The 21,976-nt window shown below is 39.5% G+C and overlaps 1 protein-coding gene across 1 annotated transcript in view; it reads right to left on the reverse strand.

Annotated features, from left to right (window-relative positions):
- Nucleotides 1–93: 93 nt before the first annotated feature.
- zfyve26 (zinc finger, FYVE domain containing 26) overlaps nucleotides 94–21,976 on the reverse strand; it is a 28,838-nt gene continuing 6,955 nt past the window's right edge. The window contains exons 10-43 of the mRNA XM_044047501.1: nucleotides 21,242–21,393; nucleotides 20,926–21,141; nucleotides 20,071–20,679; nucleotides 19,291–19,455; nucleotides 18,870–19,021; nucleotides 18,355–18,598; nucleotides 17,309–17,572; nucleotides 17,104–17,223; nucleotides 16,529–16,699; nucleotides 16,151–16,384; nucleotides 15,906–16,011; nucleotides 14,448–15,295; nucleotides 13,720–13,919; nucleotides 13,225–13,329; nucleotides 12,992–13,114; nucleotides 11,927–12,103; nucleotides 11,421–11,670; nucleotides 10,192–10,290; nucleotides 9,656–9,843; nucleotides 8,820–8,956; nucleotides 8,495–8,523; nucleotides 8,220–8,356; nucleotides 7,104–7,324; nucleotides 6,572–6,719; nucleotides 5,787–5,996; nucleotides 4,522–4,737; nucleotides 3,740–3,937; nucleotides 2,924–3,004; nucleotides 2,710–2,837; nucleotides 2,370–2,544; nucleotides 1,549–1,608; nucleotides 1,066–1,248; nucleotides 903–953; nucleotides 94–756 (exon numbers count right to left, since the gene is read on the reverse strand). Coding sequence (XP_043903436.1) covers nucleotides 544–756; nucleotides 903–953; nucleotides 1,066–1,248; nucleotides 1,549–1,608; nucleotides 2,370–2,544; nucleotides 2,710–2,837; nucleotides 2,924–3,004; nucleotides 3,740–3,937; nucleotides 4,522–4,737; nucleotides 5,787–5,996; nucleotides 6,572–6,719; nucleotides 7,104–7,324; nucleotides 8,220–8,356; nucleotides 8,495–8,523; nucleotides 8,820–8,956; nucleotides 9,656–9,843; nucleotides 10,192–10,290; nucleotides 11,421–11,670; nucleotides 11,927–12,103; nucleotides 12,992–13,114; nucleotides 13,225–13,329; nucleotides 13,720–13,919; nucleotides 14,448–15,295; nucleotides 15,906–16,011; nucleotides 16,151–16,384; nucleotides 16,529–16,699; nucleotides 17,104–17,223; nucleotides 17,309–17,572; nucleotides 18,355–18,598; nucleotides 18,870–19,021; nucleotides 19,291–19,455; nucleotides 20,071–20,679; nucleotides 20,926–21,141; nucleotides 21,242–21,393 — 6,610 coding nt within the window. The 3' untranslated portion in view covers nucleotides 94–543. The remainder of the gene's footprint in view (nucleotides 757–902; nucleotides 954–1,065; nucleotides 1,249–1,548; nucleotides 1,609–2,369; nucleotides 2,545–2,709; nucleotides 2,838–2,923; nucleotides 3,005–3,739; nucleotides 3,938–4,521; nucleotides 4,738–5,786; nucleotides 5,997–6,571; nucleotides 6,720–7,103; nucleotides 7,325–8,219; nucleotides 8,357–8,494; nucleotides 8,524–8,819; nucleotides 8,957–9,655; nucleotides 9,844–10,191; nucleotides 10,291–11,420; nucleotides 11,671–11,926; nucleotides 12,104–12,991; nucleotides 13,115–13,224; nucleotides 13,330–13,719; nucleotides 13,920–14,447; nucleotides 15,296–15,905; nucleotides 16,012–16,150; nucleotides 16,385–16,528; nucleotides 16,700–17,103; nucleotides 17,224–17,308; nucleotides 17,573–18,354; nucleotides 18,599–18,869; nucleotides 19,022–19,290; nucleotides 19,456–20,070; nucleotides 20,680–20,925; nucleotides 21,142–21,241; nucleotides 21,394–21,976) is intronic.

Raw genomic sequence — 21,976 nt, forward strand, 5'->3', positions numbered from 1 at the left:
TCAGACAAAGATTTTATATACATACATATATATATATATTTACATATATACATATATGTATATACATATATATATACATATATGTATATACATATATATATGTATATACATATATACATACATACATACATATATATGTATATGTTTTAAAATCATAGACATTTTCCACGATGTTCAGAATCCGTATCGGTCCAATACCGGTCAAAATACGAATATGCAATATAACAGATATAATGGATATCGCAAAACGCTAAACTTGTAATCTGATAGAATGCAAATTTCCCAATAAAAGCTTGAATGGTAACAGTAGGGGCTAAATTTACCAGCGCAGATGTGTTTTTAATAGCTCAGTAGTTTAAAAGATATAAACAACTGAGTTGGACTGATATCGTTATCGGTGGATACTCGAGGTTGTGATTTTGATATCCCCAGCACATGTTAGATGCTTCTTTTTCTACAACAGAAAACCATGGCACTTCATTTGCAGGTGATCTGTAAGTGCTCCGTGTCTTCCCCTGTTCCCCTGCTGCGCGGGCTGTGCCTTTACCTGGCGCTGGGTCGGCCCTGGCGCTGCTGAGACGACTTGCTGTGATGTTCGGACAGCCACTGGCGACAGATGTTCTGCATCACTGAGTCCTGTGCTCCCTCGGCGGCCTGGAGGACGTCCTGGACCAACGGGCCCGCGCGGCTGGGCTCCAGCTTGACCGCGAGCAGGTACGCGGGCCGCAGTTTCCCACACATCAGGTAGGCTTTGATCTGCAGACGGAGGGAATTTAAAGACCATATTAGTTTCTTCAGCAGGTCTTTGTGGTCCAGTGGAGCTCATAAAGAGAACTTGGAATGTGGTTTCTACATTTGTAAAAGATGAACTCATGTAGGAGGAATATTCACTCTTTCACTACCTTGCTATCTGTGCTCTTGGTTTCCAGAATGAGACTTTCCAGCTCTTTTGCCTAAATCAGATAAAGAACAAGAAAACAAAATGGAGTCAAGTCAGGGTCACGCTTTGTTATCATAAAATACTCTCATGTCTTATCTGGCTTCTGTTTGGTCTCCGTCACTGACATCAGAGGGCGCCTTATCCGCGACAGAGACACAGCTGAGGATGAGGGCGTCGCAGTCGTTTTTGGTGGCCGTGCCCGATTCGCTGACACATTTGAGCAGCTGTCGCACGGCTCCATACTGCCTCTGTCTGACCAGCCTCTGACCGGCCCGCGTGTACACGGCCTGGGCCTCCAGCTGGAAGTCCTGAGGCAGGAAGACAGAGAGAGAAGGAAAATTCTTTCTTAAATTGACTTGCCACTATACGTCTTAAGACATGGAGACATAGTCAAGACATGCTGAAGGTAAAACCGAGCATCAGAATGGGGAAGACGATTAAAAATTATTTTAAAAATATTCATTTAAAAATAAATGAATTCCATTACAGATTACAGAAAAGCAGGCCGAATACATAATTCATTTTAGGTAAAATATCAATATGAATTTTTTTGCGGTTAAGGGTAACTTTATAATCTCGGATTAAATAAATCCAATGTATCGACATACCTGTATGACTCTGTATGCAATACCAAACCCTTCTTCTATGTTTTTTCCTCCGAGCATCACCTGGAATTAAAGGAATAAGAGCTTTAATGTACATAATATAGCAAAACAAAGTCCCAACCATGTGTCCAATATTTCATTTATACACACACAATGTACAGTTTTCTTAATGAGTTTATTTAAAAATATAATCAGAAACTTATTTTTCCAAGACCCATTTGAACAGCACGTTACTTTGAAGTCTAAATTCATGTAAAAGTTATTTTTCCAAGTCATATAAAAATATATGACTTATTTTTTATATAAATATAAAAATAAAATAAAAATACTGATATTGATACGCAAATTGTTATAAATAGTTGTTTTTTATTTAATTTTTCATCACCATTCTGGACAACCATGTATGAAAAATAGCCCACAGTGGGTGGGGTGAGGGATATTCAGCTGCAACTGGCAACTTCACCCATAAATGTTGCTTAATTTTACACAGTGTATACCTCACACACCTCACTGCTGGCACAGATCAATGCCACAGATGTACCCTTGGTAAATTGCTGTGGGAATAATACACAACTCCTTATATGGACATCCTGGGGGTGTGTATCTATAGGGCTTCAGGCTTTAAAAATGCGTTTTCTCGTCTTCTCATGTGTTGTTGAGTCAAAGTTATGATTAGTGTTATATTGCATATTTTAAAAAAACAACAAACAAACAAAATTTTCAAAACACAAGGTTATTTAACACACTCTATATTGCACATTCTTATAACCTCTGTATATACAGTATGTTTTAATATAGTAATGTGTTCTAAGGGTTAAGCTCACCTTACAGGCCACCTCGACCTTCACGGGACTTCCCCCAAACAGAGTAGGAGGTGAATTGGACCTTGAGGTCTTGGAGGAAGGTGTTCTGGTCTGTGGAGCGTTAGAGGAGGCTGCAGTCTCACAGCGATGCAGGAAGCGGGTCACCTCCAGCTGGAGCTCGATCGTGTTCATGTGCCTTATGAAATCGAGACAGCAGAGGTTCATACTTTTAAAATAACAACATTAGAAAAAAGTCTATCTGACAGAGAGTAAACATGGAAGTAAATTATTCTTTTTTTTTTTTCTAAAACAGGCAAAGCTATTTCCATCCCATGAGTGTGAAATAAAGATGTGAAATAACCTGGACACATCACTGGACGACATCATCTTCCTGAATGAGTTGACCTGAGGTTTTTTCCTCCCAGCGCTACGACCTTGCTGCTCCTGAAGGTATGTCCTCAGATGCTCTTTGGCTCTGACCAACCAACGCTGCACAAGGACAACAAAGCAACATGAACTCTCACAAAAACAATAGTTTCAAATGCTTTGCCAAATGTGGGAAAAATGTGATATACCTGTTGTTCTCCCAGCTGTAAATACGAACTGGCTCCAAGTGTGAAGAAGCGGATACAGGTCATGGCTGCACGTACATGGTCCTGTTCACATGAAGAACATTTACGTGCATGATGTGACTATCTGTCAGTAACCCGACATCATGACATTGGTCTTCAAGCATTTACACATATATTTAAATATCCATGGTTTTAGAGCTGCAACTAACGATTATTTTCATAATCGATTAATCTGTCGATTATTTTCTCGATTAATCGATTGTTCCATGACATATCAGAAAACCTTAAAAAATTATTGATGAATTGATCGGTGTTCGTCAAACGTGGAAATGTTTTGTCCACAAACCAAAATGATTCACTTTCAATGATTTCTTTGTGCATTTCCAGAGCAAAGAATGAAGAAAATATTCACATTTAAGAAGCTTAAACAATCGGAAAACTTGTTTTAATCATGAAAAAAAGCTTCAAACCGATTTATCATTTATCAAAATAGTTGTCGATTCATTTAGTAATCGATTAATCGATTCATTGTTTCAGCTCTGCGTAGTTTCCAACATGAGGGCCATGCAAAACAGTCACCAGATAAATCGAAAGTTTCTTTTTTACTCAGGGCAAAAGTAAGAAAAAAACAACAAAACCTTAGAATATAAAATGATCTTTTTTTTCCAAATCATATTTGTAGGTAAGAAACCTATGGATAAGCCGCTATGATGCTACAAACTGGATTGGATATCGGAAAAAGAAAACCATAAAATCCTCTCACCAGTATTTCTGTTTACATTCAAATAATTAAAAAAGAAAAGGGGAAAACATTTTTACCATCATGAACTGTTGGAGCTGGTAGAGAGTGTTAAAGTATCCTCGTCGCTGCAGGAACTGGCAGGCGGCGAGGAGGTAGCGGCTGCATGTTTCCAGGCTGGGGTCCAGTTTTTCTAGTATCCCCTGCAGTGTTCCAAGTCTCCCCCGCTCCAGACTGGGCTGCAACACACCATCTAAAAACACCTCCTCTGGGCAATCCTGAACCATGACGGCAGAAAAACACATGTTAAATGTGAGTGGAATAGAAGCGAATGCAGAGGCAGCAGTTGTTTTAGGTGTAACGTTTAAAATTAGATCTAGAAAACAGGAGAAGTACACACTTTTTTTGGTCACCTACAGCTTCATTTTTGTGTGTTTTTATTGCAGGTTTGACCTATTTAAAAAATGTCTTACAGTCTAAAATAGAAGGCAGAGGTACCTTTTAATCTGCAGTATCAAAAACACCTCTGGGTAAATATACATAAATAAACATAAATATTCTCTGCTATGCTCCGTACTGCAGCAGCCTTCTCTGTCAACCTCCTCAAATCAATCATCACATGTCAAAAACACAGGAATGTGTTGAGAGATGCCAGAATTAAATCTGAGGAGTGAACTGTGGGCCAAAACCCTAAATCTGCTGTGTGTGAAATCGTTCAGACATGCCGGGTTTTAAGTGTGTGTGTAAAGCAGTGAAAAATGTCTCTTCTGACTTCTGAAATGTGTAACTCACCACCATATTTAACAGGTTACAAAAGTTGTTGTGATTCCAGATAAATGATACCATAAAACGATTCTCTCACCCTGTTGAGCAGGTACGTGACGGCCTCAGTCATGCAGTCGTGGCGCATGTAGAAGCCAATCAGTGCCAGGTGAGTGCCGTATGTGTTCAGGTAGTACAGACACTCCTGGTTGAGGTCGCCTCTCTGCGTTTGGGCCTCTGGCTTCTCGACAGTAACCGTGTCATTCACCACCTCCTCCAGTTCCCGCAGGGAGGCCAAGACGTCCTCACCGAAAGACTAACACAAACACAACCCAACAAATATTGAATAATCTACATTTTACGTGTGCACGAAATACTGGAACCACCCAAATTCGACTTTTCTCAACAAATGTATTAATTAAAGGCTTCCTATTTTCTTTATTATCCTATTATTGTAGCTTGTTTTTTTATTATACTGTGCAGCATTTTGAATTGCATTGTTTTGTACTAAAGGTGTAAATGTTATTGTGGTGGTGCTTTCATTTATTGTTGTACTCAATTCCCTTGTAAGTCGCTTTGGATAAAAGCGTCTGCTAAATGACATGTAATGTAATAAATTACAGGGTTCACACACCTTTTCTAAGGTAAAATTCTAATTCTAAGGTCCATTTTCAAGCTTAACTTGAAGTCTTAACTGCATAAAATTACCTACTTAACAACTTCATACATACATACACACATTTATCACATTAAAAGAGATGAACAACTAACAATTGTTTGCATAAAGTGGAATTATAATAAACCAAATGGAAACATTATACACTCACTAGCCTCTTTATTAGGTTCAACTGTTTGTTAACTCAAATATCTCATCAGGCAATAAAATGGCACCAAGTGAAACCATTTAGACATTGTGGACATGATCTTTGACGAGCTGCTGAAGTTCAAACCCTGTTTGTACAATGGGACCTATTTATATTTACTCTTTCTCTGTGTTAAAATACCTACAAATGAGGAGACTAATGATACATATTTTATTGAGTGGTAATCTAACATTAGCCAAAACGATCCCAGCACTGTTTGGGACATACACCAATAAAGACATAATTATCAGGGCGGCGTGGGTGCGCGAGTGAAACGAAGCAGATACAGCAGTGACAAACACGTGACACACTTACCTCAAGTAACTTGCCCAGCAGTCATGCAGGATAAAATATCAAGATTATTTTGCCTAAGAACACTTCAACAACATCATCTTTTAATATGCTGATCTCCATTACCATGAATTGTTTATGTTTGGCTTACCCAACCTATCACTACAGCAGTAATGTGGATAAAGGACAAAGACGAAGGGTGTCTTCTTACCGTGGACACAGTGGGTCGTACTATGGTCTCCAGGTGCTGGACAATCTCTTGCAGCAGTAAGGAACCCAGGTTGAGCTGGTTGCGGTCCATTGGAGCTTTGAGGCAGCGGGAAAACTTCTCCCTTGCCCCAAAAAGGTTTCCTCCCTTCAGAGAAGCCATCGCCCACGCTTGCCACACGCCACCTGGGTCAAGTCCACTCTTGGTTGACACCTAGCATCGCAGACAGACAGTGAGAGAGCCACAGAATTCAATTCTCCAAGAAATATTGATTTATTTCATTTAGATCTGGTGGGTTAATAATCCATGATCATCTGACTACCTTTGAAAAATGATAAATAAAAGAAAGTGTCCTAGGAATAATAAACTATTTAATAACACAACTTTACTAGATATAACATAGCTCAAGGTGCTTAAATAAACACAGTTACAAAAGATAATAAAACATGTAAAAAAAGACCAACAGGAATAAAGTAAGGAGAGGTGATTCAAAAACATTAAGGGGAAAAACAAGTTAGATTTTCACACAGAAAAAGAAAAAAGAAAGGACGGGCATATACTGTATATAAAATTTTAAAAAAGTGGCATATATGTGGCATAACAGTTACTGCATATTGCAACATATAACATTTAATAAACTGTATTTTCTAGTCTTGTTTTCTATCACTCCTCATTCATAGCCCAATTGACAAGGGCAAGGTGAGGAATACGCCTTGTGAAACTGTGTACAGTGATACTGACTGATTAAAGTCATGTAAACATGGTAACAGAAGCACCATGTGACGAACCTCCACTGCCAGCTGGTAGTACTCGGCCTCCAGCAGCTGATTACGGAGACGTGTGACAGCAGAAATCTCCAGAATGTCGTCCAGAGAAGGAATGTATTTGTAATTGGCTGTCACGAGAATCTTAAGTACATCTACTTTACTGATGTAACTGTGGACAAAAGAGAAAAGTGAAAAGTGACAAGTTTAACTTCCAGACTCTGAAACCTTGATGTTTCTACCTCTGCTGCAAATCAGATCAACATTAAATTTGTCTTTAAAGCACAATTCATGCAGCCCGCGTTATTTCTCCACGTCCAGATTCATTTTGCATCATATATACATATTAATTGTGAACTTTATATTAGTCCATATAGAAAGAAACACTTTTATTTTGAAATGTGACAAATATTGCAATACAGACTAGATGCTCAGGTTATTTGAGTTTGAGACCCCTGCTTCAAAACATTTCCTTTGTTTCGTTATCAAGTCTAAATACTTCCCAGTGTCTGATAAAAAGGTGTTTGCATCACACTGACCGGGCACCACATCTCACCTGTCGCACAAAGCCAGGTCCTGGTTGCGTCCGACCTTGACAAACATCAGCTTGGCACTGAAGAGCAGCTGCCGCATGACATCAGTGAGGAGGCACGCGTCCACTTCCGGGTTGGTCAGCTTACGAGACAGAGAGCGGCAGTGGAGGATGAGCTGATGTCCGCACGCTGTTTGGTCGCTGTGCAGAGACAAAATGGCCGCACAGAGGTAGGCACTGGGAGCCTGGAGGGTTACAGCAAAAGAACAGTGTTATTCTTTATTTATACAGGTGACTAATTCTGGAAAACAACAAAATAACAGTAAAATGACATTAAGTGTTAAGGATAATGAAGATAAACAGGAAATATAAACTGAACTCGAATTGTGACTCTATTTACATTAGTGTGCAAAGTCTGAGATTATGAGGACTTTGTATAACTATGGATTGATATTTCTGAACCAATGAGATGTTCCGCTGGTTTACTATTTAGAATAGAATACAATGCAATGGAACATTATTGTCACCAAGGTGGAAACTTGGCTCGGGCTCACCATTATAAAATCATAAAAGGAGACATACTGAAAGTAATATAAAACAACACACAAGATAAGAGACAAGAGATAGAAATAACAACCAATAAAGCTGACACAGACAGGTTTAAAAACTGCTCCTGCTGCTGCAGATTAAAAGATTGGTGGTCATTTAATCCACAATCCACCGCAATTTTTCTCATATACTGGGTGTCCTTTCAGGTCCATCTGCTATTGCAATAATTGTCTTTTTGAGTCTGGGGGAAATTTGGACACACTTTCTTGCATCTATTACAACTTGCATTAATTTCCCTTTGTATTACATTGAATATTTACCACTTTAAATTTTGACTAATGTATGATATTGAATGATGTAGTTTTAGCTAATTGAGCATCTTCAGATCAACACAAGCATCCGAGTGTACTGCCACCCCTATCAAACTATTTTCGGAGGAAGGTCTAGTACCATGTTGTTGTAAATAAATGTATGTTGTTTAAATCCTATTGTCCCTCTCCTACACACGTGTCTCTTGTGTGAAAAATCTTTTGAAAATGTGCAGCTTCGGTGCAACCATTTGGGTTTAGTGTAAAAAGTTCAAATCCAGACCTGTTCATAGTAGAACTCGCTCCGGAGCAACTGATTCTCTGCAGGGTTTGTGCCGAGTTGGAACTGTTGGTGGACCACTTCAGGCAGATGCAGCATATCATCTAAAGCTTCCTCCGTCACCAAAGGACTACCAGCCACTGCAAAACAAAGTTCACCAGGAAAACATTTTATACAAGAGAAATTCTACATTAGCTTGATAGCATAAATAAAAATACATAGATTTTTCTTTTATTGAAAATAGCAACAAAACAATCTGATGTTATTAGACTCATTACCTTCAGCTGGTTCCAGCTCATCGTCAGAACTGTGAATGAGAAAAGGTCAATTTAAAAAAGCATGTGTTCAGTGGTATGGACCTAAGACTTGGACAGATTTCCTTTGTCCTCTAGTTTGTCAGACGAGACATTTGTGCAATATTGTTCCAATTATGACTGGACCGATTCCAGGAATTTGCATAAGCAGCATCTACCAAAATAAAACTGCATGCTGTTGAAATCACACATACTGTACATTCATATGAAATAGTGTTCAAAATGTTCCAAATTATAGGAAAACTCTTCTTCTTCTTTTTCATGAGGAACATAATAGACAGAATCTCACTCTGGGTGAAAGTAGGTGTAACACTGGTCACAGACTCTGACTTCCTCTCCTGGACATCCGTCTACAGGCATCTTATGCTCAGAACAAGCTTGACACACCAGACGACCACATCTCCGACAATGATGCCTCCTGTTAAACTAAAGTGTAGAGAAAAAAAACACACTATCAGAGAAAGAGTGAACATTAGATGTTATTATTTTCCTACTTCCTAGTTCTTCTCATCAGTCCCCAAACACAAGTGTTCTTGTTTCAGTTATGAAATGATCATTATGTTGGGTTCCATTCTGCACAATTACTAGATTTGATAAACGTTCTAACAGTTTCTGCTACCATTTCTATAACATGTAATATAGGGCTGTAAAAATCATTAACGCTTTTGATAACCAATTTATCAAATAATCAAATAGTTCTGAGATACTTTCAGCTGCTTAAATGTGGATATTTTCTAGTTTATTTGCTCCATATAACAAATAATTCATTAAAACTGAATAATTTGGGTCTGTGGACAAAAAAAAATACATTTGAGAACATCATCATTTTGAGCATCATTTTATACTTTTACTACTTATCGGTCAATAGAGGAAATAATCGACGGATTAATGAATGTAATCCATAGTTGCAGTCCTCATCTAATTTGATTTTAATTAGATCAACCAGCCATTTCCAAGAGATATGTTTGATGAATTAATCACAACTTCATTTTTCTGCACATGTTATTTAATAATTCTTAAATAAAATGGTTCAATTCAGTGACTCTGAATAAAATGCAAGCAAAAAAGGGCTTCTTTTTCATTTCTGACAACATCACTGAATCTCCCGTGGTTTCAACCACTCACCATGGTGAACCTCTCGCGCTGGCAGACCATGCACACATGCTGCTTGGTGTCGGGGACCCAGTCTTTTTGAGCTGGCGGTTGATCTGGAGGCTGAAACTTGGCAGGTGAGCGGCGCTTTCTCCCTGCTGAGGTTCGATCCCTCTCTCGGTCTGTGACGTTTGAGGAGGGCGTGTGAGTCGGGGTGCTGCCTGAAAACAATGAGAAATAACAAGAACAAAACAATTTTTGAACCAAAAACTCTTATTAACAGTATATATATGTGTATATATATACACATATAGAATATATATATATATATATATATATATATATATATATATATATATATATATATATGAAAAAGAAGAACAGAACTTCATGTGAATCTTTTATGAATTTTAGTTCAGCTTTAAGAGAACATCTCAACTGTGGAAAAACAAACAATTAAGTGTTCACAATCTCAACAAATTAAGTTCACTTGGGTAAGATCATGTGAACTATTAAATTCCCTCGAGGGTCACACGGGTATCACGTTATCATTTTATCAAATGGCTCACTTGCTGAGGGTGATTGAGAATCGATTCGACTGGATGAAAGGGAGCAGTTGTCTTGAACAGGACACTGCATCAGAGCGTCCTGGAGGCTGATGACAGAGTCTGGAAAATAAGAGTTCACAATTTGATAATAATAATAAAAAAAGCATGTAAAGTAAGCAAGGACATTTTTACCCTCGATTTTAAGTACAAGAATAGTTGTTGAGCTAGAGGGCAGGCGTCTTAGTTGACATGTTTGTATGATATCTTTCTAAAAGTTGAGGATTTTCCAATTTTTCCATTTAGCAACGTAACCCAAACTCAACACTGCATCTCCTCATTATAAAGTAAACATGTGTTAGAACAAAGTTGTTGCAGTAATCATAATCATAAAAATACACAAGAGAAGCCAGAAGCAATTTCGTTCAGTATAAAACAATTCATAGATATTATTTTACCCCATGAAAACTTAACAGAACGGCCCTACTTAGCAATAATCTATGTTGGAAATGTGGGGAAAACATTGGCACATTTATCCATGCATTATAGGAATGTTCTCTGGGGGGGAAAATGTTCAATTGTGAACGTCCCAGGTCACCAAGACTATGTCTCCTTGGAGTCTCCTTGGAGACAGAACAATGGTACTACTTAAACAAATCTATTTATACAAAACAAGTCTATTATACAATTCTAAGATGTTGGAAGGAGCCTCAAGGCCCCACACTGAATATGTGGAGAACTTAATGTTGGCTTTCAGCAATTCTGTCGGTAAATACACCAGACCCATCTGTTAAATATTGAGATTTTAGAAATGTCCTTATGTTGGAGATTAACGCATGTTTTCAGAAGTATTTTTAACTGATCTTGAGTTTGGCATTGTTTGGTTTGACTCCCGTGTTGGACGTCGCACTCATGACTCTTCCAGTAATGACACTCTGTCAGCAGTCTGTCACATTTTAGTAATGGCTCAGCCTGCTTGGAATCTCACCACAGCATGTACTAATAAAATACCAGGTACTATCCCTAATGCAAAAACCCACAGAAAAAAGTAATAGTAGAGTCAACCCAAGCCACAACTGCATACTGGAAAAGCGTCATAACTCTTTCACAATAGACCTTTAAATACCAACATTCATTACTGTGTCATTTTTAGAACTTGGCACTTTAAACACTGGTTGACCAGTGCTGAAAAGGTAGGTGATGTGATGCCCATTATATGGTCACTTCTGTCTACATGCGTCATTGTCACTGACCGGATCTGGTCCGTTCTCTGGGTGCACAGGAGAAATCCAGGGCCCTGCAGCCATAGTCTGCCAGAAGCTTATTGATGTCCTCGGCACCAAATCCGGCCTCCTGACCGACCAGGAGGTTGCGCAGGGTTTGCACCGCCATGTCCGCCCAGTCCACCTTCAGATTCATCAGCAGCTGCTCAAGCATCAGCAGAGGCTCAGACAGCAGGGGGAAATAATCCTGCCTGGCTGCCGAGGGTAGAGTCAGCAACACCTGAAGAAGGAAAACACCGGGATTAGACTTTTGTTGAGTTGAGTAGAGGACATGTATGAATAAAAGTATATATTATCATCATCATTATTATTATTATTATTATTATTACTGTAGTAGTAATAGTGATAGTAGGTATGAAAGGAAAGTTTAAGAGAGGTAATGTTTTGGACCCTGAAGGATGATGAAGCAACAACAAATTAAATCTAATAAAACCAAACAAACAAGACTAAACAATCTTTAATCCATATTCACAAACCTTAGAGCCCAGATGAAGAGCGTGGATGTGACGCCGGCGTGCAGGAGACACCTGCCTCTGAAAATGCAGCGTGAGGTAGTCAGACAGGAAGTGACAGGCGGCCAGTCCGGGGCAGCGGTCCAGAGCGCGCTCGCAAATGTCCAGGCCCACCGCAAAATCAGAGAGGCCCTCCAGTAACTGAAGAAATGATAAAAAATAATAAATTATAAGAATCATGTATAGGCAGAGTGTGTTCGCTGTCTACTTTACAGTAGATAATGTGTAGTATATAGTGGCTTGCATAGAAAATAACACATCATATTATATGATGTATGAATGTATACTATTTTTGTAGTAAAATGTATAATTATGCATTTTGTGAAAGTGCTTGTTCAATTCCAGTTTTCATATATTAAATAAAACTTCTTAAAACTAATTTTTACACACTGGCCTTTAACAATCATTCATTTTCAAGACAAAATTTGGCGAATGAATTAATTAAAATGTGGATTTGAGAATGTTGGAAACTTTTTAGCTAATGCACTAGTGCACTATTCTTGTTTTTAGATATTTTAATGATGTTTGAACTTAATTAATTAATTCTATCTTTAATTATACCATTATTAGAGGTCAACCAATATGAGTTCTGATTTTCTTTTTTCCCTCCATCTAATAAATTATAACTGTTTAATGATAGCAAATAATACAATACATTAAAAAAATACAGTAATACAGTATTGTATTATAATGCAGTATTAAAAATAAAGTATATATTAAATACACAAAACAGCTAATCAAAACACTGATAAATGTTTGGGATTAAAGAAAAATAAAGTTTTGTGGCTTGGCAACATTTATCAAGTTTCTGGGACCAAAAAGGCATTTGTGATCATTGTTCGATTCATAAATAATTATCGGCCAATGCTGATTATTAAAAAATGGCAAATATCAGTCCAATTAATCAGTCCAACATTTATATCTATAATTGCCTAACCGTAAATAGATTTGTATTTGTTTGTATGTATTGTGCAGCACTTTAAAAAAGACAGACAGCAACACAGACAGAGAATGTTTGCAGACATTTACCTGAAAAGCCTCATCTGTCTGTCCTTTGTCTAGCAGATTGAGCAAATGCTCCGTCTTTAGCTGCAGTTTCAGCTGCTCAGATACAGGATACAGCTCCACCCACTGTGCACAAAGAGCAAACTCCTGCAAAAAAAATCAAAATAAAAAAAAAAACATTTTACAAAAACATGGTGCATGGGTATTTATTAGGTGTTATTTTCCATTACATGCCACAGGAAATCTGCTGCACCTACTTTTGCCTCCAGCATCATGGAAAACATGGACTCAGAGTTCGTCTTAGACTCGGTTCTCATCTCCTGCCAAGTTGCCCAGGGCAATGGAGGCTTTAAATTCAACATCTGTCACAGAGAAAGCACAGAAGGAGTGTGGGAAAATCACTGAGAGATGTACTGCTTACATAAGAGGGTGGGGAATAAATACACTGACAGGCTATAGTCAAGTGAAAAACATTCCCAAGGTGCTAAGTCAATAAAAGTACAAGTACAAGCTTAAAACTAGTTTCTTTACCTTTTAGTTTAACCTTAAACATTCTATTAATTGTGCTTTCCATGACGACTCTATGTTGTCTAACTAAAAAATCCTATTTGGCATAAAGTTTACGCTAATTACTATTCTTTATGTTATGGGCAGCCTGTTGCCTAGAGGAGGGAAATGGGCTTGCAGCTTAAAGGTTGCTGGTTCAAATCCTGATTGTCAAATGTGATTACAAATCATCATCAACACTGTACCCAGCGATAGATATCCAGTTCTTTCTTCTTGAGCTCCAGGTCTTTCCTCAGTGAGGTCTCCATGGTTGGGTCATTGAGGCAGAAGTCGAGCAGTTCCAGGCTGGATGACAGAGGCCATCGCTCCAGAGCCTGAAGGGCAACGCGACCTCGCAGGTTTGCATCCTGTACGCGGAACAGCTGACCAGAACCTTCAGCCCCATCTGAACACAAACAATCATAAACAGACGTTTGTTACTTTGAAAGCAGAAGCAACTTTGAAAGTATTATAAATCTTTTTTTTTTTTTGCTGGATTTTCTTTAAATTACTGGTTTAGAGCTCAAATGATGGCCAATTATCTTTTCCATTGCCAAATAATCTGTTCATTATTTATCTAATAATTTCAACATTTATTTTCAGTTTTAAAGTGCAAGTGAGAGAAAAGAGATAATTGATTTGGTTATACCAAATGTTACATTATATTAAATGAATTATTCCTGTTATAATCATAACATTCCATTTTAGCGGGGCTATGTTTGAATAGGTGATTTAAAGCCAAATCAATGGTCATGTTAACTTTATAAGACCTAAATAATTATTATTACCAAATAATCTGGGGTTCTTTTTTTCAAATTGTCCGATTAATCGTTTATTCTATAGAATGTAAAAAAGTTTTTTGATAATCATCACATATATCATTATTTATCTAAGTGTGAAAGTGCAAGAAGAAACTCAATTGAGCATTCCTTACCTTCCAAAGCAGCATAGGCAAGTAGCTGGTCTCTTAGCGCCCCCTCCTGGCTGGAGCCTTGTCCATACAGCTCCAGCAGGTTGAGTGCTCGGGCCAGGTCTCTGGAGGAAAGTGCCTTCTGGAAGGCCTCAGCAGCCACAGACTGGGCAACTTCGTCCTGTGGTCCAGACAGCAGGAGAGCGACCAGAGGTTTCCCACAAAGAACTGCCCCAAGTCCAGTAGAGCCTCCCTCACCCTCAGCCAACGGCGTGTCCAGCACTGGTTCAGCCATGGTGTTAAGGTAGGACCAGAGAATAGGAAAACCTTTCAAGAGGTTATCAGCCTCACGAGAAATCTGCTCGCCGTCCAAGACAACCTCTTTACGTCCACTACGAAAATACCCTGACCATCCAGAGGATTGTGTCCGAGCAGTTTCTCCTTTACATGCACTCAGACACACCAGCGTGGCCAGTAAAGGGGAACGGGACTTAAGAAATGACAGAGCTGATGGTGTGAGGAGGAAAGAGTTTGGGGAAGAGGAGGATGAATGAGAAGGTGGAGAGGTGGATAGGGTGGTGGTTGTAGCAGAGTGATCTTCAACCGATGCCTCAGAATCCGAACTCGCATCAGACTGAGTGCCTGAGACCGTTTCTGTGATTCCCAGAGTTGACATGTGCTCCTGAGCATGATGTTGGAGTAGTGAGGACAAGCTGGCAACACTGAAAACCCCATCATCTTTTTTGGCCTGGTTGGAGTCTATTTCAGTACTTGGACAGGAGAACCACAAGGGCAAAGACTCACAGCATCGCTGGACAATCACCTGCTGGACACTCAGTCGCAGACTTTCCTGCTGCAGCAAGGACAACACTCTGCGGAGAAATTAAGCAGGAGCAAGGTAAGCTACAAATGTACTGTGTGGCAGTAAATCTCAGAGGGTTGAAGCTAAAACAGAGTAAAATGTCATAAAGTGACCGAGTGAGGGATTGTTTACATGTAACGCATGGAAGAAGACAAAGATGATCAGGAGTCAGTGATAGGTGACTGGACTTTTTACCTCCAAGAGGCTTCTCCAGTTCTGAACTGAAAAAACCTCTTGCTTTTTCAACTCCTTCTGCTTAGAAGTTGCATCTGTCGTTACCAAGCAACCAAAACCTGGGAGATGCTACGATAATTGAAGTTGCTGAGGTTTTTAACAAAAAAATAAAATTGTGATAAAGATTATTTCATTTATTACAAATAAAATTAAAACAAATACATTGGATTGAAAAAACCTTGCTGTGTCCTGGTGTAAACTTATCCTAACTAACTCAGGCTTCCCAACTTATTTGAGAGTGAACAAAGACCAGACTGACATCATTTGTTGGTGTCAAAAGACACACAGAAATTGCTCACTGTATAAGAACAAGTTGAGAGTTACAGACAGGCAATAGCCCTGATGTGTGCGTCTTCATACTACTATGGTTAAACCAGTGTGCGTACCTGTCAGGAGACACCTGTCTGTCAAAGAGCAGGTGGGAAAGAAGCTGAAATGGAGTTTGGAGCAACACAAGCAGGGGATTCCCAAGCTTCACTTCACTGTTATGATCTAAAAAGTAAGATAGAACAATCAGAACCAAACTAAATACAAGATGGAAAGAAGCATACTACCAAGTGAAGTAAAGAGTTATGGAAGCATATGACATTCACATTCAACATCTTTACTCCATGAGAAGTGAATGTTGTACCTTCTGAAGCCAGGCTGCGCACCAGCACAGATGCCAGTGTGTTGATGTAGTCGAGGAAACTACGAACATAATCTGGTCTTGCGAGGTCTCCGTCTGGCTCAAAGGGGCAGAGCTGGTCCAGAGAACGAAGCAGCTGCTTCATGTTGGTGCGCACGGGGTGAGCATCCAGCTCTGACTGCTTCAGGTTGGCCTGCTCGACTAACAGCGCCAGGAGAGAGCTGCCAATCCTGCCTTCTGTCACATCAGACATCAAAAATCCAGACTCAATGATTAGGACAATCACACCAACATGCAGAAGTTAAATACTTAAATACTTTTACTCTAAAACTAGGTCAATTATAGGAGTTTAACTTGTTTTGTGTTTCTGTCTGTGCTAACCTGTGCCTTCTGTAGCAGAACTCAGGACCTGCAGTGTGGTCTCCAAGCGCTGAGCCAGACTGAGCCGAGCAGCGATGCTCTCCTCGGTCAGTGACGGGTGACAACAGAGGAGCACTTCGTGAATACAGCAACCAAATGGGCTGGCAAATACTTGGTCCTCCATAACAGCTTCTGGGATTTAAGAATGCAACAGAAACAAAAACTATTAAGAACTAACAAAAGAGTTCATCTTTTAGATATGACACAGGGGGACGCTGTTGCAAAAATTACATATGGCTCAATATCATACCAATATCCAGTATCACAGCCTTAAGTATCTACTGATACCAATATTGGACCAATGCAGCCTTTTTACTGTGTTTTGCTTCATTTTTTTTCCTTTCTCTTAAAAGAAAAAGTCCACATAGCTCACATGATCAGTACAGCTATTCAATATTTAAATAAATCTTTCAAACCAAACATCTGGTAAGGTTTTCATCAAGCAAGTCATTTCTTAATTATATATTGTCATACTCTGAAGTGGGGTTTTCAACCATTTTAATTGACATGACAATAATGAAAATATTTGAATGTACCTGTTTTAACAGAGCCTTTGTTAGTAGCAAAATGATTCAGGATCTTGCTGATCTGTTGCAATACCATGGGAAAACCACAGATCCCCTCAGAGTGAGGAACTTTGGGGTCGACTCGTACTCCTGTGGAGGCAGACAGGGAAGGTTCGGTCACACATTCATTCATTTATTTATTTTTACAGTCCATCTGAGAATCTTGTCATTGTACCTCGAGTCTCAAGGCTGTTGTGGAGTCTCCGCTCTGCTGTGTCCAGCAGCTGCCGGGACGTCTTCCAAAGCTGACAGTGGCAGCAGGCCAGGTCAAAGGCAGCCATGGCTGCTGGACTGAGCTCCTCCAGCAGATTGAAGAGAAGACCAGAGGGGTCTGAAGAGCAGCAGCTCAGCCAGTAGCCTTCCTCCAGGGAGGGCATCGGGTGAGCAGAGGTGCTGAGGAGACGGTCCGCTATGTCCGAAATGGAGTAGAAAGCCACACCTGCAGAGAAACACACACAGTCAGATCTATAAGTTTGCTTACGTTATTTGGCATTTTTCAAGCACAAACATAGAGAGATTTGGGGATAGAGATTAAAATCATGATGATAAATATCAGAAATACCTGCCCTCACAATGCCAGTAAATAAACAATCACACAAAAATAATGTGGAAACGGATAAAGAATTATATGGAATATGGAAAATTAAGTATTAACATTTAGTTTAAATTAAGACAGAAAATAAAAGTTAAAAGTTGACATGAAACTTACAGGCGATCAATCAGAAGGATTGAGGTGGAAAAAGGGTTGATATCTCACTAAGAAACAATCCTATTTTATTGAGTGGTGATTTGATTCTTTCCTGTGCACAACCAGCCAACTTACACTGTCACATTATCACATTTCCAGCTCAGCTATACACATTTAATCAATAATTATATTTCATGTAAAAAAACAACAACAAATAAAAAAAAAAAAAAATGTGTAACTCTCTCAGATGTAAAGAAAACATTGTTTTCCTCTGTGTAGATTCTGATTTTCAGAAAGAAGCTCAATTTTTCTGGCTTAAGACTCCTGTCATGAGTGAGTGTTGAGTAATGGTAAAACTAGATTCAATAACTATCAGCAAAACGTTTACATTTCTTATCTGACCGCTGTTTAAAGAAAGTCCGAAAAGCAGGTACTTTAAGGTACAAGAACACAACACAACTCTGCATGCAATGTTAGCGGATTTGAAGCATTGAGCGCAGCACTGAGTAAAAATGTAAACCAGAGAGCCAAACCTGCAGCAGCAGCACTTCCGATGGCCTGCAGCGTTGACCGTCCACTACTGCCCAGCCTAACCCTCCCAGTGCCTGAAACAGTGGCTGAGCCCAAGCCTTCTGAGGAAGACGATGACGAAGACATAGACTGACTCTCCATCTTCTGCTCCACCTGGCCCAACTCCACCAGAACTTCTTTGTAGCGTTCCATAAACACAAGCTCACCACAGTATGGAGATGTCGCCAGATCAAACACAAGGGACACCTGCAGAGCAGCCAGGGAATACGCACTCATTTTTACACTTACAATAAGCTGCCAATCTGTTTATCAGTGCTTTTCATAATGGAAATGGTCACTAAGCCTAGTTTAAACAGTGTTTTTAATTATGAGGAAAATTATAATGTCATAATGAGCAGATATTGCAGTAGAAGTGGGCTAAAGTAAGGATATGTTGTTATTATTGGTAGTAATATTGTATCCATGGTAACAACAGAACAACAGTTTAGATATCATCAGCAGGGTTTGTCATTCAGACCTGACGAGCCTCCATGAAGTTTCCTCGGCGGATGCAGGACATGAGCAGAGACTCTGGGGGGGACAACATGGCAGGGACCAACCAGCTGTGAGGGCCTCCACAAGGACAAACCTCCAGTTCCACACAACCTGTAGCTGGCCCTCCTCCACCATCTGATAAAAGATAAATTAAACCATAAAGAATAAAACAACTCTTTACTTAACTACTTTACACTTAACTCTTTAAGTGCAGAGTTTTTCTTTTAACTCTCTTCAGTTGGACAGATATCAAGCCATCACAATGGCATTTGTCTTAGTTCTAATATAGAGATTATTGCGGATTTGCTTTACCCTGATTGTATCCTTATCATGTGACAGTGTTTTGTGAGTTATTCTGCGAACCCCAGCCATACTGGACGTAATGAACGGTGTTCACATCTAACCTGAGGCACTCGTGCTGACGTCATTGCGTTTCTCGATGGACGTTTGTCTCTCTGTAAGCTGCCTCCCTGCTCTTCTCCTCCTCCTCAGACTTGAGCTCTTACTGCGTCCCGAAGAAGTGGAAGCGACACAGCTGCCGGCCGACATGTAGAGAGGGCTTTCTGGAACTGCAAGTGAGTTTAACATCAATAGTTTGATTTTGACTTTGTTACAGTATTATTTTTTTCCATGAATAAGTGTAAATCATAGGGCTGTGAATCTTCACTGGTTTCACAATGGCTGCAACTAACAATTTTCAAATCTGTCAATTATTTTCTTTCTCAATCGATGAGATGTTTGGTCCATAAAATGTTTTAATGATTTACATGCAACAAAGAAACCAGATAATATTCACATTTAAGACACTGAGAGCCTGTTTTAATTATTTAAAAAAAATATATATATATTGTTAATTGTTGCTGCCCTACAGGATTTCATTATCATTATTATGTCAAATATAACGATTCCATATAGTTTGATTTCTAAACGCACGGCTTTGTGATTGCTTTTTTCATCATCAATCAGTACAAGCAGGCAGAAAAAAAAGAACTTAAATATGAATTGAAACATTTCTTTAAGAATGAAATTGATTTGTACCAGCCCCAAAAACAAGCCAAATGCTTCTCAAGCTTACCACTTTGAGATTTAATTTCTAATGAAAAGTGTATGAGAATGCATCTTTGATGCATCTTAGGAACAATTATTTTCAACATCATGAACAGTGAACACATTGTGCGTCTCACCACTTTCACTGCCCTGGTTGCTGGTGATGATCTGCAGCCTCCACTGAGCCTCTGCGGTGCGTTTGGACAAACCCTGCAGACGAGTTCCAAACGTCTCAGCCGTCACTGAGCAGCCGAGGTTCTCCACCACCTCGGCCTCTCGAAGCAGTGCTCTTCCCCACTCCTGCCCCTCCTGCTGACCCACCACACACATGCCCTCCAGTCCTTCTTTCAGCAGCTTCAGAAAACCTTCCATGGCCGTGACATCGACCAAAAACCCCCTGCAGCCCTGGATGAAGTGTCCGAGGTCCAGGTGGCCATGGTGTGATGCCGTCGGTGAACCTGCACGCAACTTCTGATTCTCTTTGATGCCATGATCAGTCTCCTCTGTTGTGATTTTGGCTCCTGATTCTACATTTGTGTTTTTTGTATCAGATGAACAGTCTTGATTTATATTTCCTGTGTTTGGAGTGGAGTTTGTGTCTCTTTGACTCTGCTGTGTAAAGTCAGTGGTGGAGAGAAAGAGGAGGGAGAAGATGTTCTCCAGGAGCTCCAGGCGGAACATGGCTGGCACGGCCTCCAGGTAGAGCTGACACTCAGACAGGTAGTGCTGGAACTGCAAATGGCAACCTGCGAAATTATACAACAATCACAGATGAACGCGGTCAGGAATGTTAAAGATGGCAGTACATATTAAAGACCTGTTCTAAAGCTACAAAAACAAACAATTTTTATTAAAATGTTTCCTCTATGTTTGCTTGACATTGTAGTTTGTTTGCATATGGTCTTCGCGGGTTCAAATTTTTACTAAATTCACACAATATATAAAAAAAAAAAGTACTCCATCAAAACCAGAAAGAAAGACTGGCTTCGTACCTGCTGCAGAAGCTGTGGTTTGATTTTGGTCTGCTTCTGTTTCAGAGAGCTGGTGCTGTTGCTGCTGCTGAATGGACTCACAGCTAGTGCAATTTGAGTATTTATGTGCATTTACACAAAGAGCATAGATGGCATATTTCATGGCACAGAAACCCTGAAACAAAACTACGTTCCTCTGCACTCCAGGACTGAGAATACTGATGGCCTCAGTGTCTTCTGCAAGAAAAAAAAAACAAGAAAAAACATCAGGCAAGGTCACGTTATAGGAATCCATAAGTGTTAGTTTAGACTCCAGAAACAAGTGAACAATGTAAACCTGTTTCTGCTTTATGTGGCAGTTGCTGGAGCAGATCCAGTATCCTGCGCTCTTCGAACTGGGGCAAAGGAGTCAGTGAGTGCAGAACATAAAGAGCTGAATGATGGTCCAGAGTGTGAAGCTGCATCAACAGCGACTCCATGGAAATATCGCTGCAAGAACAGAAAACAGAGAGAAAACATGTACACATATACAGATCAGCTGTGACAGTAAAAGGAGTTCAGTTTGAAGGTTGTGGCTATACATATTCAGTACCTGTATTTAAATACACATGTGTACATATAATATATAAAGTGAACCACAAGCAAAAAACAATTGTCACATTTTATAAAACAACTAACCAATTAATGAAGAAGATTAACTTTGTTGCAGCCGATGGAAACAAAGCTGTAACTGTTTCGTCTTGTAATGAAACAAGATATCAATGCATTTAAATGCTTAGTTTGTCAAACTAACTGGTTGTAACATATTCTATAGAGAAAATGAAGACTGAAATTGAAACTGTGGTGCCTTCCATTTACATCGAATGACGGAAGTCAAAACTGGGAGCGATATCACTTCTGATTTGACCGTGTTTCAGTTGAGAAGCCGGGAAATAAACATGAAAGCAAATGTGACCACATCTACGTGTAAGACTGACTTAATGTCAACCAAATATGACAGAAGTTTAATGAACAGTAAAATTAGGAGAGTTTTTATTATTGACAGTGGCAGCCATTTTGGAATCCATGTCAG

This window comes from Solea senegalensis, linkage group LG16, assembly GCF_019176455.1.
Source record: "Solea senegalensis isolate Sse05_10M linkage group LG16, IFAPA_SoseM_1, whole genome shotgun sequence".
Classification (NCBI taxonomy): Eukaryota; Metazoa; Chordata; class Actinopteri; order Pleuronectiformes; family Soleidae; genus Solea; species Solea senegalensis.